This window comes from Delphinus delphis, chromosome 1 (genome assembly GCF_949987515.2).
Source record: "Delphinus delphis chromosome 1, mDelDel1.2, whole genome shotgun sequence".
Taxonomy (NCBI): Eukaryota; Metazoa; Chordata; class Mammalia; order Artiodactyla; family Delphinidae; genus Delphinus; species Delphinus delphis.
This window is the reverse complement of record NC_082683.1, coordinates 7763124-7785659: the sequence shown is the minus strand read 5'-3', so window position 1 is coordinate 7785659 and position 22536 is coordinate 7763124. Positions and strand designations below refer to the sequence as shown.

Genomic DNA, 22536 nt, shown 5'->3' with positions numbered 1-22536 from the left:
AAACAAAATCAAAAAATGGCCCCCAAATAACCAAAATTAAAATGTAAAAAAGGAAAATCAAATCGAAGAAAAAGCAAGCAAAAAAGCCCTAATAAATTTAAAAACAAAATCCAAAAAACTAAAAAAAACAAACAAAAAAACCCTAAATGATGTGCAAGTCTATTAAGACATATGCTTATGTAGATTATTATTAATATAAAGATTTGCTTTTTTTTTTTTTCTAGTAACATTAATCCAAATTTCCACTTTCTGCCTTAAGTGATGAAATCTGCAATCAAATTTCTTAGGAGGACTGAAACAGTGAGAAACAGCCTCTCACTGTAAGGTCACATGAAGTTATTAACAAAACGGTGTGAAATAACATCTCCACTATCTCAAGAAAACGAAGTAAAACCTTTGCCCCATACATGCTAACACCCATGCAGCCACTTCCCCACATTTGCCTTGGTTATTGCTGTTGCTTCTTCCAGAAACTCTTTCCCCCATGAGTGAGCACAGATGCCATACAAGATGTGACGAGCAGGCGGATTAACAAAGGTTAGTAATGCTGTAGGATGCCACGTTTTGTTTAGCTTTACTAAAAAGAGCAGCCCTAGAAAAAAGTTAGAAGATGAGAAAGTAGAAAAAGCAGTCAAACAGGGATTATGTTAAAAATGCTAAGAATCCCTATTAGCAGACCATGTGAGGTTCTTATCAACCAAATTGTTTTTTTTCCTAGACGATAAGAGAGTTCTGAAACTAGTCTTTCCATGAGCATATATCAGATTTGCTACTGTCTTGGGTCAGGTCAAATTGATCGATTTCATTTGTACAATTAAAGTTTGTTATCCAGAGAATAAGGATGCATAAAAAAGGATCTTCATAGTGGGTCTGCTACTTTGTTTTCCACACACTTAAAACAATAAATACCTCACCTCCAAAATTTTAGGAAACAAATCTCCAGAACATAAATTAAGCTAGGTAAATATACTTTCATTAAACATTATTCAAAATTCCCCAAGTAATACTTTAATAAATACAACTTAGAGACGTGTTCCATCTATGAAAACCCATGGTATTTCTAGTTTTTCGAGGAACATTACTTTAAGTTGACAACTCTTCCTATCAACACATAAAACACAAAGGTTATATTCTGCTTATGTACTCTGCTTATGGACCCAATTTAAAATGTTATCTCTCTCTGTCTTTCCAGCTGTCTTTGCCCCATTACCTCTTTTTCAAACAACTTTACTTAGGTCTAAAACAGCAGCCTGAATTCACAGCTAAGCAGTTTCAATGGCTATTTGGACAATAGCCAATTATTCTTAACTAACACAAGCAAATCTTGATAACATGGGTCTAACTGAAAGCAGTGTTGGACTTAGAACTCCCTATGACAGATAGGATTAAGGAAGAATTTCTATTCAGGAGATAAAAGTTCCTGGGAACAGGCTTCCCTGGTGGTGCAGTGGTTGAGAGTCCGCCTGCAGATGCAGGGGACGCAGGGAGCGGCTGGGCCCGTGTGAGCCATGGCCGCTGAGCCTGCACGTCCGGAGCCTGTGCTCTGCAATGGGAGAGGCCACAACAATGAGAGGCCCGCGTACTGCAAAAAAAAAAAAAAAAAAAAAAGTTCCTAGGAAAAGAAACTACTCACTGGAGGAGTAGTTCAAGATAGTCTAGGAAATGAAAATATTCTTATTTAATAGTCTCTTTTACTTTGGCTATGATTACCAAAATTATCTCTAGGAAAGGGTTTAAAAAAAAAAAAGAGTTGAAACTGATAAATAGTATCTTGTTTTCTAGACCAAAGATTTCTATGTTTCTAGGTACAGTTACTTTCTAGGGAACAAAAAAATAACCTCTGACAATAATAATAATTTGGCCCCTGAATCTGGAGATGTTACTACTGATTTATATTATTTCTATTTGTCTATAAATGGTTACTAAACCATTTATAACCCCTACCTATTTGAAAATTTAGCAGCAAAAAGCAGATAAAGCTAAATTTACAGACTCTATACTATTTTTTTCTTTTTAAAATCTTAAGTGATAAAAAAGTGATAAAAGATGACATTAATAAATATTAGAGAAAAAAAAGTATGTCTGACTCCTAAAAAAGTTTTCTTGCAAATATGTATAAACTGAGTTTTTTTGTTTGTTTGTTTTTAATAAACTGAGTTTTATAGAACACAAATTCTCTCTGATTCTTCCTACATAATTAACTATCAGGTTTTTTCCTGGCTTCTTTTCTTTTCCTTTAAAAACTGCTTAATGATGAAATGAACACTAGCTAGTTCAGGAAATATTCTAATCATTGCTTTAATGTCATACTTAAGAGAGAAAAGTTATGCCTTTAAACTCTAAAATAAAACATAACTAAATGAGTTTACATAAATCTAAAAGAACTCATCAAGTGGCCATAATTTTCTTTCTTTTTAAAATACTGTCATATTGACTCTGTAGAATATGTTCTCCTTAAAGCTCAAACATATCACCCCCATCACATACTGACCATGATACTGAAAACTCTTGCAAAGCTTATGTGCCAAGATGCAAATCCTATCTCATGTCAAAAAAAAAAAAAAGAGAGATTTTAAGAAATTTAGATTCATTTATTACAGGGTTGGAAAAACTACTCAGATCTGTCCAATTCACATGTCACTAAATGATCCTTCTGCTTTCATTAAATACCAAATGCAAAGTGGGCCTCCTAAAGAGACTCTGCATGAAGATTATGCAAATAAAAGAGAAAATACCCAAAACACGTGTGAAAAAGCAAGCACAGAAAGGACCAGGCGTATAATCAAGCACTAACTATAAGAGAATATTCAGCAATGTAACAATGGGATGCATTTGGGGAATCATTGTAATAGAAAACTCATGAGCCTGAATTCCATTTTTTAATGCTGTTGTTATGCAAAAATAATTGTATATAATAAATATTAAATATTTACTGAATAATAATTCCTTTGTATCTTCTCAATGTATATCCATAGGGTACATTCAAAATATATCTGTTGGTTGACCAATATAGGGTCATAAAATTACATTTTTATTCAGTATTGTTAACTGTTAGGTATGCTTCAGGCTGAAGGGTTAGAAATCAACTCTTGAGGACAAGAATTTTAACTGGAGTAGAAAGCTGGACTTATGGGAGGAAAGCAACCTCTTTGCTTTAAAGGAGCTGCTTATTTATTTATTTTTATCATCTTTATTGGAGTATAATTGCTTTACAATGGTATGTTAGTTTCTGCTTTATAACAAAGTGAATCAGCTATACATATACATATATCGCCATATCTCCTCCCTCTTGTGTCTCCCTCCCACCCTCCCTTTTCCACCCCTCTAGGTGGTCACAAAGCACCGAGCTGATCTCCCTGTGCTATGAGGCTGCCTCTCACTAGCTATCTATTTTACATTTGGTAGTATATATAAGTACATGTCACTCTCTCACTTCGTCCCAGCTTACCCTTCCTCCTCCTCGTGTCCTCAAGTCCATTCTCTATGTCTGCGTCTTTATCCCTGTCCTGCCCCTAGGTTCTTCAGAACCTTTTTTTTTTTTTTTTTTAGATTCCATATATATGTGTTAGCATACGGTATTTATTTTTTTCTTTCTGACTTACTTCACTCTGTATGACAGACTCTAGGTCCATCCACCTCACTACAAATAACTCAATTTCGTTTCTTTTTATGGCTGAGTAATATTCCATTGTATATATGTGCCACACCTTCTTTATCCTTTCATCTGTTGATGGACACTTAGACTGCTTCCATGTCCTGGCTATTGTAAACAGAGCTTCAATGAACATTGTGGTACCTGACTCTTTTTGAATTATGGTTTTCTCAGGATATATGCCCAGTAGTGAGATTGCTGGGTCGTACGGCACTTCTATTTTTAGTTTTTCAAGGAACCTCTATACTGTTCTCCATAGTGGCTGTATCAATTTACATTCCCACCAACAGTGCAAGAGGGTTCCCTTTTCTCCACACCCTCTCCAGCATTTATTGTTTGTAAACCTGATTACTTGCAAACTAAGTATGTCCTCTGGAAACTAAATATGTCCTAGAGACATTTACTTTCCCTTTCTTCAATGGTCACTGTCTCTATTTCACAGAATAGAATGATCACCAGCCATCACTATTCTCTTACACCTAGTTACTCAAAGGTTGGTCCTAGCCACACTGGCATCACCTGGGAGCTGTTTAGAAATGCAGAATCTCAGGTCCCACCCCAGACCTGCTGAGTCAGCATCAGCATTTTAATAAGACTCCCAAGTTGTTGAGAAGCACTGCTCTACTGGACAGAACACTGAAGCAAGTCAGAAGACTCAAGTTTAAGTTTAAGCCTCAGAACCATGACTTAACAGGTATTTAAGAGTGGGCAGCATTTTTTAGACGTGGCTTCCTCAACTATAAACTAGAGGCAATATTTGCCACTTTATTTACATATACAGCTTCCAAAGGGGGTTGTTTTGGGGATCAAAACAATGATGGATGTTAAAACTCTCTGTAAATTATAAAGCACTACACAAATACAAGGCACTATTATTAACAATAAATATAGCTTAATTATACCTGTTCTCATTTGATCACCCACAGACCATCAGAGGCATGTTATTAGATTATACTACATTATTAAGATAAAAGGCTCCTTCATGTGTCACAAAGCTTTCAAGCCCCTAATCACATTGTAGCCAAACCCTTCTGTTTCCATTACAAACTAAATGCCAACTAGGCCTCCTAAAGAGACTCTACCTATAACACTGCTATGATCTTGCCCCAAACACTTGATTTATTCTTACAATCCATTCTTTTTTGGGCTTTACTATAATTTCCAAGATAACAAACTAACTGATTTATTTAACCCACTGCCAAGCCTGAGAACCAAGCAGCCCTGGAAAAGACTGCTTTTGCACAAGTCCTTGGCTTTTTTGGCCCACTCAGCAATAGCCTCTCTTCTCCAAAGCAGAGCACGGCTATCAGGCTGTGGTTTACATGCTGTTGTTTACACTCGGTATTCTACATGGTATATTTTATGCTAAGGGAAGAAACCAGTACCCCAGCTTTCTCCCTAATATCCCCTTATCTAAAAAGAAGTCCATGAATCTTAAAAAATGAGGAATTCCTAAACTGTATCACAGTGTCCAAAGGCTGTTATGCCTTTTTCTTATACATCAAATGAATGCCAAGAAGCTTCTTATAACCAGGGCTTTGTAAACCAAAACTGGATGACTTTAAAAAATAAAGTCTAACTAATTGGATAAACTTATTCATTCATGAGATTCAGTTTCTACAAAACGAAGAAAATCAACTAACATCATAAAATGCTATAGCCATTAGCATTATAAGCTGCAACCATAAACTGACTTTTTCAGCTGCTCAAACAAACCCTTTCTCAACCCAGAGAAACAAGGCTTCCCTCTCCTCTCGGAGTTGGGTGTGCAGCCCCTACTTCCACTGTCGCCCCATATGCCACGGAGACCCTTACTTAGGATTCAGACTCCATGCAGGGAACAGAAAAGGATTAACACATGCAACTGTGCAGCAACACTTTTAGACACAGTTTAACTTACAAAAAAAAAAAGTCCACCCAGCACAAGAACAATCCCCAAGTCAGCCCAAGAGCAGAGAATTAGTACTATCAGGTGATCAGAAACAAAACCAAGGCAAACACCCACCAAATTCAATATTCAGAGTAATTATTATTAAAAGAACCACCACTGGTGCATACTCAAAAACCACTATCAAAAGGAAAAGGCTACTAGAAAAGCTCCCACTATTTCCTCAAAAAGCACTTGGTTTTGATAGAAGACTTGACTTTAAGACATAAGAGGCACAGAAGTAGTACCTTTAAGGACAGTTTTTCAGGCTAAGGCTACCAGGGGATGTAAGTTCCTTCTCCATGAAGGAAATGAGAGAATAGTGTATGGTATCAATGACAGGTGGAGAAGCAACTGGGCGAGTGCTCGTCTGTGGAACAGGGAAGGTGTGATATGAAAGCAAGCTGCCCTTTTCCTAACAGAGGATTCAGGATGCACTCCTACCAGTCTCTGCTGCTCCAAGAGAAGATCTGCTTCTTCCTTCTCCTTTTTGTACAGGATCTCCATTTCCTGTAGCCTAGACGGAAAAGAGAAGCAAGAGAGGAAAGAATAAATTGCAAAATCACTGAGCTGTTTCATGAATTCTGCTATGTGTTTAAAAGAAATGAGAGTCACGTGGACCACATCACATTTGTACATTACCTTTTTTCCATCTCCTGTTTCATATCAATTCCTTGTTTTTCCAGAAGCTCTCTCTGGGCAAACGTCCAGTCCACAGGCTCAGAGGGGGTCTCAGCAGAAGGAGTCTTCTCCCGCTCAGCCCGTGCTTGCTCCGGGTGGTTAAAACGAAACACATGGTTTTTACCCATGATGATACGGTTTCCTAGCACAGAACAGAAACATGGATGAGAAATCATTTTTTAAATGTGTTGCATCTAGGTTAATAACCTAACTCTCCCTAATGCAAAAAGACAGCTTTTGGAGTTTTACAGGAACATAAATCCTAATGCTGACTATCACTTCAACCTTTAGATAAAGAATTAAAGAGCTGCTTGCACAAGCCCTGTGTTCTGAAGACTTCAAGCCTCTTCCAGTCTCACCTGAGCGCAGCTGAACAGGCTGGGCCACCCTTTTGCCATTTACGTAGGTTTCTGAACGTTCACAGGGCTCCAGGGTTACAATAACTAAGAGGAAAACAAACTAATGTTAGCATCACAGACCACTGGAAGAAAATAATGGAAAGCAGGTGAGGATTCAAGGTGACTAGAATAGATTCCTGCAACCAACCAAGTGGCTTAGTAGCTATATAATAGTTCATTTTAGGGTACCAGAACCAGGGCTGTGGCTCAGAAACATTTAAATGAATTTGACAAACTTCAGAAGAAGATAGGAAATGTTAGCTTCAGTGATATCTGACAGTTCAGTATATAAAAACGAAAACCATCAGAAATCTTAAGTATGAGATATAGGTAATAATCAGAAACCTAAGATCAAAAGCTAATATTTTGACTAAGGGAGGAATAAATTATACAACACAAAAGTACTATAAGATTGTTGTTGTTTTGTTAATAACCTGGACAAAAATCAAGGTGGACTTTTTCTTCCCTTTTAGGTAAAAATAAATTCTACTGGCTTAAGACCAGAGGTTCTTCAAATCTCCCACTACCCAGGATATTTGTTCCCTTCTTACTAGTCTATCAAATAATTAAGATTCAAGACCAAGCCTAATTGCCTATGTCCCGCTCAATTCTTGGCAGTAACAAAACGGCTCCTTTCGTCCAGGCTTTTTTCATGTAAAGTAGCTATGTCCATGCCTGCATTTATAAGCAGCCCAAGTTTCTCCATTTTCAAATATTAGATTGTACAAGAAAGTATCACTGAAAGAAAGAGACAGGGAATACCAAGCCTTGGGGATTTCTCATCATATAGAATGAAAAGTTTGCTGAAAAAGTTAAGCCAAGAACTCTCACCATCCCCACTGTTGTTCCTCTCGCTCCGGAAGATACAATGCTCTTCTTTAATGTGAGCCCCACTCAGCACGATGTCCTGGCGCCGCTCAGCATCTGCTTGGCCAACCCTGAACACAAGGGAAAGTGTTTCCCAGGGAAATTCAGACACAAAAAGCACTACAAACAATGAGCCTCTTTCTCCCAACGAATATTCTTTGGTACATACAAAAAAGGTATTGCCTTTTTTTAAAATCAGAGGCTTTGAACTGCAAACTCTATTTTCATATATGGTCAACCTCCCTACACCAGAAAAAGCAACGAAGGGGCAAATGATACACCAAATAACTCACAGAGCATCATAAAAACATACGAGTGAACTACTCTCCTTAATGAATTCATATAAAATGTTAGGAGTAAAATTTTACTTACGGTCTGCTAGGAAAAAACTACACATTAATTGGTTCAGCTGGTTAAAACACTTAATTTGAGAAGAGTAGAGAGGATAGTTTAAACTATTTCAGACAAGAAAAACAGCAAATTAGTAAAAGAAATTTTTCACAAAACAACTTCCCTTTAGCTATTCAATCATCCTAAGAGAAAAGAAAACATTAAGTGACCAAAAGAAGAAACAAATGTACCTTGTAATTCCATCTTTGATGTAATAAAGAAGGCATTCGGACATCAGTGGGTCCTCATTGAGGTTAACAAGATGTGGCGTCTGAAAAAGGTTACAGATGATCAATTTGGAGCAAGTACCACTGAGAGGGCTGTAAGAATGACAGGGACATACAGGAGGCTGATGGCTTCTTGGATTACCAGAGTGCCTAGAAGAGGGACTGCTTTCATTCCTAGTTGCAATTCCATAGTAAACAGAAAACACTCTCTGCAGGCCTCCCCAAACTACACTAATGCATTCTATTTAAAAACCTGAGTTCTGGGATAATGAACAAGATCCAATTCTTGATAAGGTCAAAGCGTAGAGAACACAAAAGAAAAATTAGAGCAGGCTGATTCTCTGAATGGATTAATCATAATTTTTGTAAACACTTGGTCAAAAATCTTGAAAGACAGCAGAATTTGCCACCCCTAAACATGCCACTTTGACATACTGATTATTTTGAGCTATTAGGCACTTGAAAAACAGTACAGGCAGAGAGCGGCTTTCTCTGAATCCCCTTTCATGCTTAAGCACGGATGGTCCAAAAGGAACTCAGCTGTCAGAAATCCCCTCCCGGGAGTCTCATCAACCAGGAGAGAAAACTAGAAATTGATACCACACCCAGACAAACTTTGTCACAAACTATCATTCCTCCCATCTACTCTTGAAGGGTCCCTTCATCTTTCCTAAAAGCCAATTATGCTCCCCTGAGAGGCCTACCTTCCCATCCCCTTTCCCTATTACGATGGTATGTAAGCCAGAATTCTAAACCATCTCAGGGAGTTACTCATTTTTCCCTGGGTATCTCCCATGTATACATGTTAATTAACTTCTTTGTTTTTCTCTTGTTAATCTGTCTTTTATTACAGGGGTCTCAGCCAAGAATTCAGAAAGGTAGAGGAAAAATCATTTTTTGCCCCCTACAACCTCAAGAAATATTTAATTTTTCATTTACTTTATAAAAATGTTCCCACATCCCCTATCATTTCCCTTTATAATTTTTATCAGTTCTTCCATGGTCCCAGTTATTGTCTTTAGTTTGTTAGTTTTTATCTTAAAGAAGAAATTAAAATTACTGACATTCAGTAATACATCTTCTAAAAATCCTTTTCATCTAACTCTACTATTTCTAAAATCTTTTAAAAACCAACCTTCTTTGGTGAAAATACCCCACTGGAATCCAAAAATAAGTCACATGGTCTTGGGGTCAAAATCTACTCAAGACAGTGCCGGCAAATATAGAAAAATGAAAGAAGAGTCAGATGAGCAGGTTAAGGAAAGGGACTGCAAAAGATGATTTAAAAGAAATTAGGAAAACCTCTACATCCTTCCAACTAACATCTGTCTCTACAGTTAACAGCTTGGTTGGTTTGAGAAAGTCAAAGCCCTCTGTGGGCAGCATTCTTTAAAACCCATCATGAGACTGGCCTAAAGAAAACGGAACCTCAAGAACAGGTTGGTTTTTTTTTTTCCTTTTCCCTTAGAAGTAACTTTCTCCTAGTTTATTGAGATATGAATGACAAAGTCTGTATTTATTTAGGTAGTACAATGTCATTGTAAAATGTGTCAATTTGATACATATACACATTGTGCTATGATTACCACAATCAAGTTAACACATCAGAAACAGGTTGTAAAACTGAATTTGGATGTGATCAGTGGTGTATCCCTTCCTTTCCTGAAGAAGTCTAGAAAGTTAAATCAAGTAAGAAAGCTTTGGAAACTGGGATCTCAGTTTGGAATTCTGTGCTGTTCATAATACTTATAACACACAATACTTATTCAAGTTATTTATAATTTGTGTTAAATGCCATAATTTTACAAGTTGTTATAAAAATTTTCCTCACAGTTCGTAACATTGAAAGATGTTATAAAATACCTTTAGATATATGCAAAGGCACAATCTAAATTCTATCAAGCCTATAACTGCTAAAATATCTACAATCATACATAATATATCTGAATAAAATAATGTCTTACTGAAAAATCATTGACCTATGGCAATATAAACATATGAAATACTGTTATTATTGTTCCAGGTCTAAAATATATATCCAGGGCTTCCCTGGCGGCGCAGTGGTTGAGAGTCCGCCTGCCGATGCAGGGGACGCGGGTTCGTGCCCCAGTCCGGGAAGATCCCACATGCCGCGGAGCGGCTGGGCCCGTGAGCTGTGGCCGCTGAGCCTGCACGTCCGGAGCCTGTGCTCCGCAACGGGAGAGGCCACAACAGTGAGAGGCCCGCGTACAGCAAAAAAAAAAAAAAAAAAAAAAAAAAAAAAAAAAATACATATATATATATATATATATATATATATATATATATATATATATATATAAAATGTCTCTAAATCAATTTTCTTTGTTGAAAATAACACATCAGAATTTATAAAAAAGAAAAACCTAACCAGAGAATCCTAAAAAAAACCCACAGGACTATTTCATATCACATAAAATTAAAGTACCAGTTGAAAACTCCACACCCATTCCATGCTAACCTAGAGAGACCATTATCAGACCCTTGCATGAAGACATTTAAGTATCCAATAGTTAATCTGAAATCATATGAAATGAAGGACCATTTATTACTAGTATGAAATATATGCTTTGTACATCAATATATGTTCTATTACTGTCCTATAAATAAGCACACAAAATAATCATTTCATAATAGTTTTCCAATATCTAATAATAACTAAGAAGCAACTAAGCAGGGGGTGGGGTGGAGAAAAAGAAAGAAAAGACCTTGCTATTCTAATTAGCTAAAAATGTATCTACTACTTAACAACTATGACTAGGTAAGTAGGACAGTAACTACTGGAGTCATTAAAAAAAAAAAAAACTGAGAAGGGAGCGGAGGAGGCTAGACGGATGAGGACAGGAGCTGCTTTACTCAGTCCAGTGGTTGTCTATCACACAAACTGTAAAAGCAAACTGAAGCAGTAGTTTTCTACACAAACCTGAACAGCTGAAACTGCTTCCAGAGAATTATAATTCAGGGTTGCTGGCATCTGTGGGGAAAACTACATAGAAAGAGTAGCCAAACTGAAGCAAGGTATGCAAGGTTAGGCTAGGAATTTTAGATAAAGCAACGATGAAGAGGAAACATACTGAATCATGACCAAAAGTTACAGATTTATACTGCCTTGGATTTTATTTTATAAACAGTAAATATTTCTGAAAGCATTTTAGAAACAGGTTGGCCTTGTATTGTAAGATGAAATCAAAAATATCAGAAATTAAGCCAAGTCTCAAGATTTAAAAGAAAAGGAAGAAGAGGAGCCAGCCCTGAAAGACATGAAGTGCCTCGTGACCAAGACAAACAAAAAGTGCTTCTGTTTGTTTAAGTTTCACAACATTGTTCCCTACCTTTTTAGGTGAGAAAACCCCCAGGGTTCCTCCATCTTCCCGAATGGCAACTCCCATCTCAGCCAACAAGGCCTCTCTAGAAAAAGCAACAAGCGTATCAGAATAACAATACCAAAATGTCAAGTCAGTCAGTCTAACTTGAATTGGAAAATAACGCAGAGCAAAAGCAACTGTCCATGTTTAAAGTCAGTAATACAAATGTGAAAGAATCTGCTTATCCCATCATTAATGAGAAATTATTTCTAAGAGAAATTGTATATTCAAAATAAAGTATGTTCTTGTCTTAGGTAAAGCTATATTCACCCAAATAAGAACTTTGTCACATCTGACTTCGGAGGTAGACAATAATTCATAAATATGTCTATTAATATAAAAAAAGGAAGAAAGGAATATTCCCTTAAGGCAATACATCCACTTCAAAGAACCATTCCTTAAAATCCAAGAAAGCAATCAGAAAGTAACTTTGATATAGGGAGTATTATCTATAAATGTGATTTTCTCAAATATCATGTTCCCATGACCACCATCATATTGATTCAACAATTCTAGCTTAAAATCTCTACAATAGAGAAGAAAATTGTTTCATACATTCACTTTACAAACACGTTAGCACTCACTTCTGCCTCATCTTCCATGAAGGAAGAAGATAGGAACTAACATTTTTTAAATGTATATTTATTCCAATAGCAAAAGTATTATTTTGGATTATGTTTATCTTTAGGGTAGAGAATTGGGAGGTTAAGATAAAATACAGATTTTGAAAGTTTGCAACTGAAACTACTTAACCTCTTACCAAAGAGGTTCTAGAAAACATAACTCTGAAAGTCAGTAATCAGAACAGCTTTTTTTTTATTTGCGCCTTTATCAAAGGCAGTCTTTTTGCAAATTAAAAACTCTTCAATATCTTCAATTTTTATATGGATCCCTAGCAACACGTAGTACAGTAACTAAGAACACGACTCCCTAGGGAACACGTGAATTTCACTTCAGAGTGTAAATTGGGCCATAAGTCCCATACGGGTTTGTTTGTTTTGTATTTGGGGAGGAAAGGTTCTTTGTTTTTAACTTCTATTTTATCTTTTCTTACTATAAAAGTAATCTAAATTCCTCAGAAAATTTAGAAACATTCCAGAGTTTAACTTCCTGACCTCTCCATTCTGATGGCCTCTGTTTTACGCAGCTTTTCTTCCCAGGTTTCGTTCAACTCTGCAATGATCTTCTCCGATTCCTAAGGAGGAAGTACACAGTTAAGCACCAAAGAGTCTTATAATTTAACATTCCGTGTCTAGGAAGAGCAGCAAGAAGCAGATGATGCCCTTTTGAGGATATGAGGCAGAATCTAATTCGATGAGGTGGGTTTTTTTCCCTTTCTTAATATGTAAAGAAAGAAATCAGCCCCAGATGTATTAATTCTCTTTAAGCCCTAATAAAAATAGCTTAATAGTGTGTGTGTGTATATGTGTGTGTGAGAGAGTGTGTGTGTAGAAGGAAAGGTAATATTAGCATCCCAAAATGCAAAGCATTGTTCCTGACAGCCACTGCTACAAAAGAAAAAAGCCCCCAATGATATTTGTTGCTTTTCTTGAAATTATTTATTTATTTGGTTGCGCTGGGTCTTTTTTTTTTTTTTTGGCTGCACTGGGTCTCCGCTGCTGCGCTTGGGCTTATTCTCTATTGCGGCGAGCGGGGGCCATTCCTCGCCGTGGTGTGCAGGCTTCTCATTGCGGTGGCTCCTCTTGTTGCGGAGCACGGTCTCCAGGCGCACGGGGTTCAGTAGCTGTGGCGCACGGGCTTAGCTGCTCCACGGCACGTGGGATCTTCCTGGACCAGAGCTCGAACCCGTGTCTCCTGCATTGGTAGGCAGATTCTTAACCTCTGCACCACCAGGGAAGCCCTGCGCTGGGTCTTAGTTGCGGCAGATGGGCTCCTTAGTTGCAGTTTGCCCGCTCCTTAGTTGTGGCACACAGCCTCCTTAGTTGTGGCATCCAAACTCCTAGTTGCGGCATGCATGTGGGATCTAGTTCCCTGACCAGGGATCACACCCGGGCCCCCTGCATTGGGAGATCAGAGCCTTAACCACTGCACCACCAGGGAAGTCCCTTCATTGTTTTTTGTTTCACTATAATTTCACCACAACACCACAACACTGACAGGGTTCAGAACATGCTCGCCCAAATATGGTATTATCTTGGCATACTGAATACTTTAAGCTGAGTGATTTAAGAAATGGTACAAGTAGGAAGGACTCTCTGAGCTCCTCTTGAAGCAAGTCGTAAGACCCTCATGAGATGTAACCTCCCTACACCTGGAGGAATGGAGCATCCTTATTTCTCAAGATGAAGGAACACGAAGAATATGAACAGATAGGCCTTCATTAAGTTTCCCCAGTTTACTATAGGCAGACCTCGTTTTATTATACTTCACTTTATTGCACTTCTCAGGTATGGCATTTTTTACAAATTAAAAGTGTGTGGCAACCCTGCATCGAGCAAGTCTACCAGCGCCATTTTTCCAACAGTATTTGCTCACTTCGTGTCTCTTGTGTCACATTTTGGTAGTTCTTTTTTTTTTTTAATTTATTTTTATTTACTTTTGGTTGCATTGGGTCTTCATTGCTGTGCGTGGGCTTTCTCTAGTTGCGGCGAGTGGGGGCTACTCTTCATTGTGGTTTGCGGGTTTCTCATTGCAGTGGCTTCTCTTGTTGCAGAGCACAGGCTCTAGGTGCACAGGCTTCAGTAGTTGTGGCTCGCAGGCTCTAGAGCGTAGGCTCAGTAGTCGTTGCTCTGCAGCACGTGGGATCTTCCCGGACCAGGGCTCGAACCTGTGTCCCCTGCACTGGCAGGCGCATTCTTAATCACTGCGCCACCAGGGAAGCCCACATTTTGGTAATTCTTGCAATATTTCAAACATTTTCATTATTATTACATTTGTTATGGTGATATGTGATCAGTGATCTTTGATGTTACTACTACAATTTGCTGAAGGTTCAGATGATAACACTTTTTAGCAATAAAGTATTTTTAAATTAAGGGGTTTTTTTTGGACATAATGCTATTGCACACTTAATAGACTACAGTATAGTGTAAACTTAACTTTTATATGCACTGGGAGACCAAAAAATTTGTGTGACTCACTTTATTGTGATATTCACTTTACTGCGGTAGTCTGGAACTGAACCTGCAATACCTTCGAGGTGCCTATACTCTTAACTCACATCCCCCTTTGTTCAATCACATATTCCCACAACTTTTCACTCTTCACCAAACCCAGCATAAAAATGTTCATGTTTAACACTTCTTTGGGCCTTCATTTCCTTATGAAGTCTTCCATGTCATGTAAACAAACACTAAATAAATTTGTAAGCTTTTCTCTTGTTTATCTGCCTTTTGTTAATCTGGGGCCCCAGCCAAGAACCTAGAAGGGTAGAAGGAAAGATATTTTTCCTCCCCTAGCATACAGTACCCCTCTGAACACAACCCAATTCCCTTTCCCAGAAAGGTTTAATATTAATCTCATATGAAGGCACGTAGCCACTAGAGTGACAATTTCCCAATCTCTTGCTGAGTGTTTATTATATGCCAGAAATATAAGAACTAAAACATGTTTCCTGATTTCAGGAGCTTACTGTATACCAGAGAGAGAAGGAAGTAACTGATCATTCATTCATGCAGTAATTATATATAACTGCATTACATGCCAAGCCCTGTTCTAGGCAACTAGAGATATGGCAGGAAACAAAATTCCTGCCCCTCATGGGGCTTATATTCTTGTAAAGAGACTCAGATAATCAATCCATTTTAATCAGTAAGTCAAGTATACAGTATGCCAGACAGTGATAAGAGCTTTGTAGAAAAATAAAGCAAAGAAAAGAGGAATGTAGGGGGAGGGGTGGGTGAGGGAGCAATCTGCAGTGGGGTTGTCAGGACAGAGCTCATTGACAAGGTTCTACATAGGCAGACACAAAGGAAGAGCATGGGTATGTGAGGGAATAGGTAGGAAATGCCTGGCACTTTCCAGGAACAACAGCATAGCTAGAGCAGCATGTTAGAGGATTGTGAATGGGAATGGTAGGAAAACACAACAGGGCAGTGTGCTAAGTGCTACAGCTGAAGTGTTCACAGGTCTGCTGGAGGGTGGATGAGTCAAGGCTGAGTGATACTCATACTGAGAATGAACTGACCAGGCAAAAAATGGAGGGAGAGGGGTACCAAAAAGGGAGTTAAGCACATGCAAAAAGCAGGAGAAAATGCTAGTCCTGGATACGAAATTAGAAAGTCAGATGACAATGATGATAATGATGATGAGATAATAGTAGTGGTAGTGATTCAGGATGAGAAGCTTTGACAGTTCACAAAATATTTCATTGTATAATTCATTTACCGGGCTATTGTATGAAGCCTCTGAGATCCCAAAACATAACTATCTACATAGAAAGAAATTGTGAATATGTAATACAATAAACCCTGAGGCATCTGGCACTTGGTTTTCTGGAACGAGGCATGGTAGCATGTTAAAAAGCCGAGTTGGGCTTCCCTGGTGGCGCAGTGGTTGAGAGTCCGCCTGCCGATGCAGGGGACGTGGGTTCGTGCCCCGGTCCGGGAAGATCCCACATGCCACGGAGCGGCTGGGCCCGTGAGCCATGGCTGCTGAGCCTGTGTGTCTGGAGCCTGTGCTCCGCAACGGGAGAGGCCACAACAGTGAGAGGCCCGCGTACCAAAAAAAAAAAAAAAAAAAAAAGCAGAGTAGGGCTTCCCTGGTGGCGCAGTGTTTAAGAATCTGCCTGCTAATGCAGGGGACACGGGTTCGAGCCCTGGTCCAGGAAGACCCCACATGCCACGGAGCAACTAAGCCCATGCGCCACAACTACTGAGCCTGCGCTCTAGAGCCTGTGAGCCACAACTACTGAAGCCTGTGTTCCTAGAGCCCACTCTCTGCAACAAGAGAAGCCACCGCAATGAGAACCGCAAACCGCAACGAAGAGTAGCCCCCGCTCGCCACAACTAGAGAAAAGCCCACGCACAGCAACAAAGACCCAACACAGCCAAAAATAAAAAAAATAAAAAAAAATAAAAAAGCCAAGTAAAGACTCAAGGAGTCAGAAGAAACAAACAGGAGAGCATGATGATGATGATGATGATGATGATGATGATGATGATGATGATGATGATGATGGAGGAGAAGAACAATAACAACAACAGGCTAAGCTAGACAAAGAGCAAAACTGATAAAAGTTAGAAAAGGCCTGGGCGTCAGTAAGGTGAATATAAAGGGGACCACGCAGCAGGTACCCAGAAACGAGTCGGTTACAAAGTGGGAGAAGCTAGAACGAGCCTGCAGCGGAAGGCAGGAAGGTAGAGACAAAATCGCCTAAACTGGCTCTCATCAACCCCCGAGCACACACATAGGCTGAAAGACTAAAACAGCCCCCTGAATGGCATCTCTACACAGTCCTCCAATAGGAATGAATAACATGCAGTGCATATGCCACTCCACTGCTGAGTGAGGAACCAACAAGCCACGTTAGAGGGCCAGCAGCCAAGAAAAACCCATATGGTTACGGTAAGGAATGAGATAGCCAGGGAAGGAAGTGTGCCAGGTGCCGAGTGGTCAACAGCCTACCTCTAACATGCCACAAGTTATTCAACAACTGAAACAGGATAGCATTAAATGCTTTTGCAAATGACTATAAAAGGGCAAGTATATATAAGCTACCACCATAACCTACAAGATTTTAAGGCTTATTAAACACTGCTGGAGGGGGATGGGGGAGGGAAGCACCGGGAGTTTGGGATTAACAGATGCAAACTATTACATATAGGATAGATAAACAAGGTCCTACTGTATAGCACAAGGAACTACCTTCAATATCCTGTGATAAACCATAATGGAAAAGAATATAAAAAAAAGAATGTCTATGTGTGTATGGCTGAGTCACTGTGCTGTCCAGCAGAGACTGGCACAACACTGTAGATCAACTATACTTCCATTAAAAAATTCAATTAAATTAAAGACAGCTGGATAGAAACCTTTACACTCTAAAGTGACAACTTCAAAAACAAAGGCATAGGATAACAGGATGTCCAAACCACAGCACCGAGACTAGTGCTTATTATATATACTGTGGTCCACAAGCCACTCTGATATTAGTTATGAAATACAAACTGACCTTTGAGATACTTAAAATATTTTTTTCCTGGTTGGTTATCTTCAGAAAAAGAGTGTATCAGAGCAGAGATTAATCCGGCTGTAGTAAAGCTATTCTATTTTGGGGCAACTATAAACTCACCCCAAGGAAGCAAAGTTACTGTCTAGGAATCCTCTTACCATCTTGCTGCCAACTCTAATGTGACCTCTCTCTTTTTACTCACCACCTGGAGGGTAAATCAGAATATGAGCTCCTTGTAGAAAAGTTAATTAGTAAGCTGAGTAAGGTACAATATACTTTTCTTTTTCATTAGGGCTTAAAAGTTGCAACTTTTATGTTGTCTAGAAAGTTGCTTTTTTTTTTAATTCTTTTAATTTATTTTTGGCTGCTTTGTTGCTGCACGCAGGCTTTCTCTAGTTGCAGCGAGCGGGGGCTACTCTTTCTTGTGGTGTGCGGGCTTCTCATTGCGGTGGCTTCTCCTGTTGTGCAGCACGGGCTCTAGGCGCAAGGGCTTCAGTAGTTGCAGCATGCGGGCTCAGTAGTTGTGGCACACAGGCTCTGAGGTGCATGGGCTCAGCAGTTGTGGCTCATGGACTCTAGAGTGCAGGCTCAGTAGTTGTGGTGTACGGGCTTGGTTGCTGGGCGGCATGTGGGATCTTCCCGGACCAGGGATCGAACCCGTGTCCCCTGCATTGGCAGGCAGATTCTTAACTACTGTGCCACCAGGGAAGTCCCTAGAAAGTTACTTTTTTAAACTCTGAAGAAAGGTTAGAGAAAACAATATTGAGTGTCATTTAGCTAAACTTCAGTGCTGGAAAAAGCCATTTATTCCAGAAACATTCTAGAAATATAGAGACTGAGGACCACAGAAACTAAGTGATTATCCCGAGGTCCCACTTCTCCCTGAGCCAGGTCTATAGTTGGGTTTCCTGTGTTCTGTTTTCCAATTAAGGCAGAATCAACAGCCTTTAAAGAAAATATTCTACTAAGTAGCTCACCATAAATTAAGCAAGAGTGAGGAATATTCTTTCTTCAAGCCTGAATAACAAACTTAGTATAAATAAAATAGAGATGCCAACAGGAAGACAGTTTTCAGTCTGAGTCATCAACTTACTCTGCAGGCAGGCCTGGCATGCTGGTCTCCAGAGCTGCCCATACCTCATTCTAGAAACCTAATTTTAAGATTAAACTGAAATTGGGATTCATGCTTCAGAAATGAGGAGTCAAGAGGACACTCTTTAAGGGTCTTTCCTTCCTGCAGGTACTGTACATTAAAAAATTCTGAAAAAACAGAGTGACATCAGGAACATTTTTTTAAGCTCCAAGGAGTGTTGGGCTCAGGCGTCATTCACTTTGATCTCACATCATGTATTATCTAGCTATTTGTACAGCACTGGTTAATAACTATGTTCATAATGCTAAATACAATTTAATTACTTCATCATGATCCAGTTAAGGTGGCAGAGAAGTCCACAGAACAAGTCAGAAATATTTCCCCCCAAAAAATTACAGTTTAACTTGTGGTGTTTAAATAGTTAAACACTTGCTACATGGAACGTTCCTTGAAGCCAGCAGATGGGTTTTACTGCACTGAACGCAGCATGCGTCATAAGTGAGCTCCAAGCGTGGGGCCCTCGGGCGGCCTAGCACAGCATTTACCCTTGCATGCTTCTGTAATGGATATTTGTGGATATTTATAGTCTAAGCCTAAGCAGTGGCACTCACAGTACTGACACTGATGCCAGACTAATAAACACCAGAGGCACCACATAGTAACTGTAGCTACACATTTAAAACCTTATTAAGTCGGAATGCAAATCAAGGAGACAACATTTCAACTCAGTTTGAGCTGCAACTAAAAACTGAAAGCAATTACACTTTACTCTCTATTGCCAGAGGTTTGTGGAGGGCTCAAGATATTTATGATGGGGTAACATGGGTCTCTCCCATATGGAAACAGGCTATTCAATGAATTAAGCAATAGCAGCTCCCTATGTAAAAGTGTTCTACCAACTGATCATTTTTTTAAAGTTAAAAGTAAAGAGAAGCAAAGGGACATAAAATGTTAGGAAAATGAATTAACCTCCTGTATTACTGTTTTCCATTAGGTACAGTATTTTTCTCCTACAGTGTCATGTCTTAGGAATGCCACTTCTTCACACTCAACAATGAAACAGTCCAAAAATGAGAAATTCTCAGGCATTTCTATCATACAAACACTGCCTTGCCCTGTAAACACAAGATGTTATCTGCCTGCAGCATTAAAATGTAGGTTTGCCGACATGAACTCTCACCATTCACAAAATAGGAGTCGAACTAAGGCGCTTATGCTTCAGTAAACTACCATGCTGCATTAAAAAAACAAGACTGAATGCAAAACCATAAAGAAACTATTTTCTAAAGCTAGGGAAAATGGAAGATGTCATTTAGGTTGGCTTAAAGGAGAACTAAAACAGAAATTTATTTTCTGATAAAAGCAATAGAGTTTTGTTTTGTTTCCGCTGGGAAGTAGGGAGATTGGGGGGAGGGTTCCTTGAATAATGGCAGTGTTATTCCCTAGAGACTATCTGGAAGATACAGGGCGACCTAATGCTTAAAAAGTCTGCTCCACATCTTGACTCCTAACATTCAACATTATTTTCAGTTGGTTCCACTTGGCAGTTGGGAAGAATTTTTTTTCCTACATCAAGATGTGTGTTAAAGGGAATGTAATCTCATTTGTACACTAAGGTAAGATTCAAATAGTAAGATTCAAAATCCCCAAAGAAAAATAACATTTTATATTGAATAGTAAATGAAAGATTTCACTTTTCCTTTCCACAGAACCTCTGCATGTCCCCAGTGGCCTGAACAGAACCCTACACAGCAACTTTGCCTATCATGATAAAATACAGAAATAAAAGCCTTCTTGCATAGGGCTTCACGAACATCGTTAGTAAAATTTCAAAGTCCATTTCACAATAGCAGAAATTATCCTTTCCTTTGCAAAATTTAATGAAAAGGTTTCTCACTCCCTGTCCCTCTGCCAGGTATTTTAGAATTTCACCCACTTTCCACTAACAAGTTCTGAAGGAAGAAACAAGATTACTTTTGTTTCTAAAGCACCTTATGTTAGAAGTGAGTGAAATGCCAAGGAAAAGGTAGGCTGATTAAGAAGCAGAAGCCCATTCTTCATATAAAATCTTTTTCAGCCTCACCTGCAAACCAAAATGAATGTTCTAGCACCTTCAATTATCAAGCTAAATTCCCTTTTAGCACAAAGGTTCAGCAAACCTTTTCCATCGTTAACCTATCAAAGTGTGTCACTATTCTCAACGGTCCTTGAATGAGCAGCCATGGTGGAGAACACTGAGTGCAATGTGAAGGGGACTGCACGCTCGGGGCAGGACTGCAACCCCCCAGCTCCTTAAAGTTTCTTTGCTCTCCTTGTTTTTCCTATCCAGTACTCTTTTTTTTTTTTAATTTAAGTTCTAAGCAGCTAGTGGGAAGCAGCCACATAGCACAGGGAGATCAGCTCAGTGCTCTGTGACCACCTAGAGGGGTGGGATAAGGAGGGTGGGAGGGAGACGCAAGAGGGAGGGGATATGGGGATACACGTATATGTACCCCAGTACTCTTGAATACAAAGGCCACAAGGTACGGATAGAACTATCATCCTGGAAATGACAAGCAGGGAAAGAAAAGGCATTTGTGTTGTTGTCACGGTGGTTTCAGGGATGGCACCATAGGTGACAACTGTCTGTTCTCACTGTAGTCACCAAGGGGGAAGGAAGAACCTACGAGTCAGAAGACTTTGCTGCTCCTAACGTTCGTATTCATGGAGAGAGACAGAAAGTACCTGACAGCGCCAGCAACAGGCTGGGAAAGCCAAGCCGGGTGCCACGGTGGGTGACCGGACATGCAGGACTCAAGTGTGCACACCAGCACTAACATCCGTGAGCCCATATGCACCAGCACAGGAGGGGGCGGCCCTTCCACAGCAGTGCTCCCAGGGCTTTCTGTGAACTTCCAGAAAATATCATTTCACGTGTCTCTGAATAAACCTGGTACAGCTACTCAAATGTGCAAACTTTCTTTTGATTATACATTTTACTAACAGAAGCAGGGGCCTATACAGAATTCCATCTTCAAAATAAACCAAATGTTTAATTAGTTTCCAGTGAAATTTCTAACTAAACAATTTCACTGTGACTTATAAACTACCTCAGAATTAATGGACATATCTACTTATCAGTTACTTTGCCTGGCCAGCTTACAATCTGCCTATGCATCCCTCCCTCCCAGCCCTGCCGGGCCATGTCAGACTCAAGTATTCTGGTGAAAATTATCTTACAAAGCAGCAATTTCAGGACACTTCTGAGAGTTAGAAATTTCTTCCATATGCTGAACCAGAATCTCAGTGATTTTTAGTCCTAACTCTGCCTTGTGGAGCTACACAGAATACCTTTCATTGAATCTGAGTTACTACTTACCTTTAGACGTTCAATGGCTTCCTCTCCTCCAGGTGTAGACATGATTCTCTCCTGAATACTGGTCACAGATGTTAAGCCCACCTGACTATTGAGTGAGCAGGAAGATGGAGATGAAGTAAGGGACCCCATGGATGCTGTGGAAAAATTGCCAGGACGTTGATTCTCAGAGGCTAGCAAGTACCTATGCTTATTGTTCTGAAAATCTTTCAGATCTGGGAGATAGAAAGAAGGGAAGGCAGAAAAAGTAGAAAAGAGGGAAAGGAGCAGGAGAAGAAAAAAGACAGGAAGGAACACCAGTGTAAGAAAGGACAGCATTAAAGCAGCAAGACCAAGACAAGTTATGATACAAAGACAAGTTATACTTGTTCTAGATGGCAGTTCTGAAGCATGTCTGTCTTTAATACTGGTATTTTAGAAGTTAAGAACC

General features: G+C 39.3%; 1 protein-coding gene across 5 annotated transcripts in view; it reads right to left on the bottom strand.

The window, feature by feature from the left end:
- KIF1B (kinesin family member 1B) overlaps positions 1 to 22536 on the bottom strand; it is a 148175-nt gene that overhangs the window by 61501 nt on the left and 64138 nt on the right. For 3 of the 5 annotated variants that reach the window (XM_060013909.2, XM_060013929.2, XM_060013951.2), the window contains exons 13-20: positions 22110 to 22243; positions 12641 to 12720; positions 11493 to 11568; positions 8107 to 8186; positions 7490 to 7596; positions 6620 to 6703; positions 6222 to 6402; positions 6024 to 6096 (exon numbers count right to left, since the gene is read on the bottom strand). In XM_060013909.2, coding sequence (XP_059869892.1) covers positions 6024 to 6096; positions 6222 to 6402; positions 6620 to 6703; positions 7490 to 7596; positions 8107 to 8186; positions 11493 to 11568; positions 12641 to 12720; positions 22110 to 22243 — 815 coding nt within the window. Of the gene's footprint in view, positions 1 to 6023; positions 6097 to 6221; positions 6403 to 6619; positions 6704 to 7489; positions 7597 to 8106; positions 8187 to 11492; positions 11569 to 12640; positions 12721 to 22109; positions 22322 to 22536 lie in introns of all 5 variants that reach the window. The other 2 variants (XM_060013900.2, XM_060013919.2) reach the window with 1 other exon arrangement.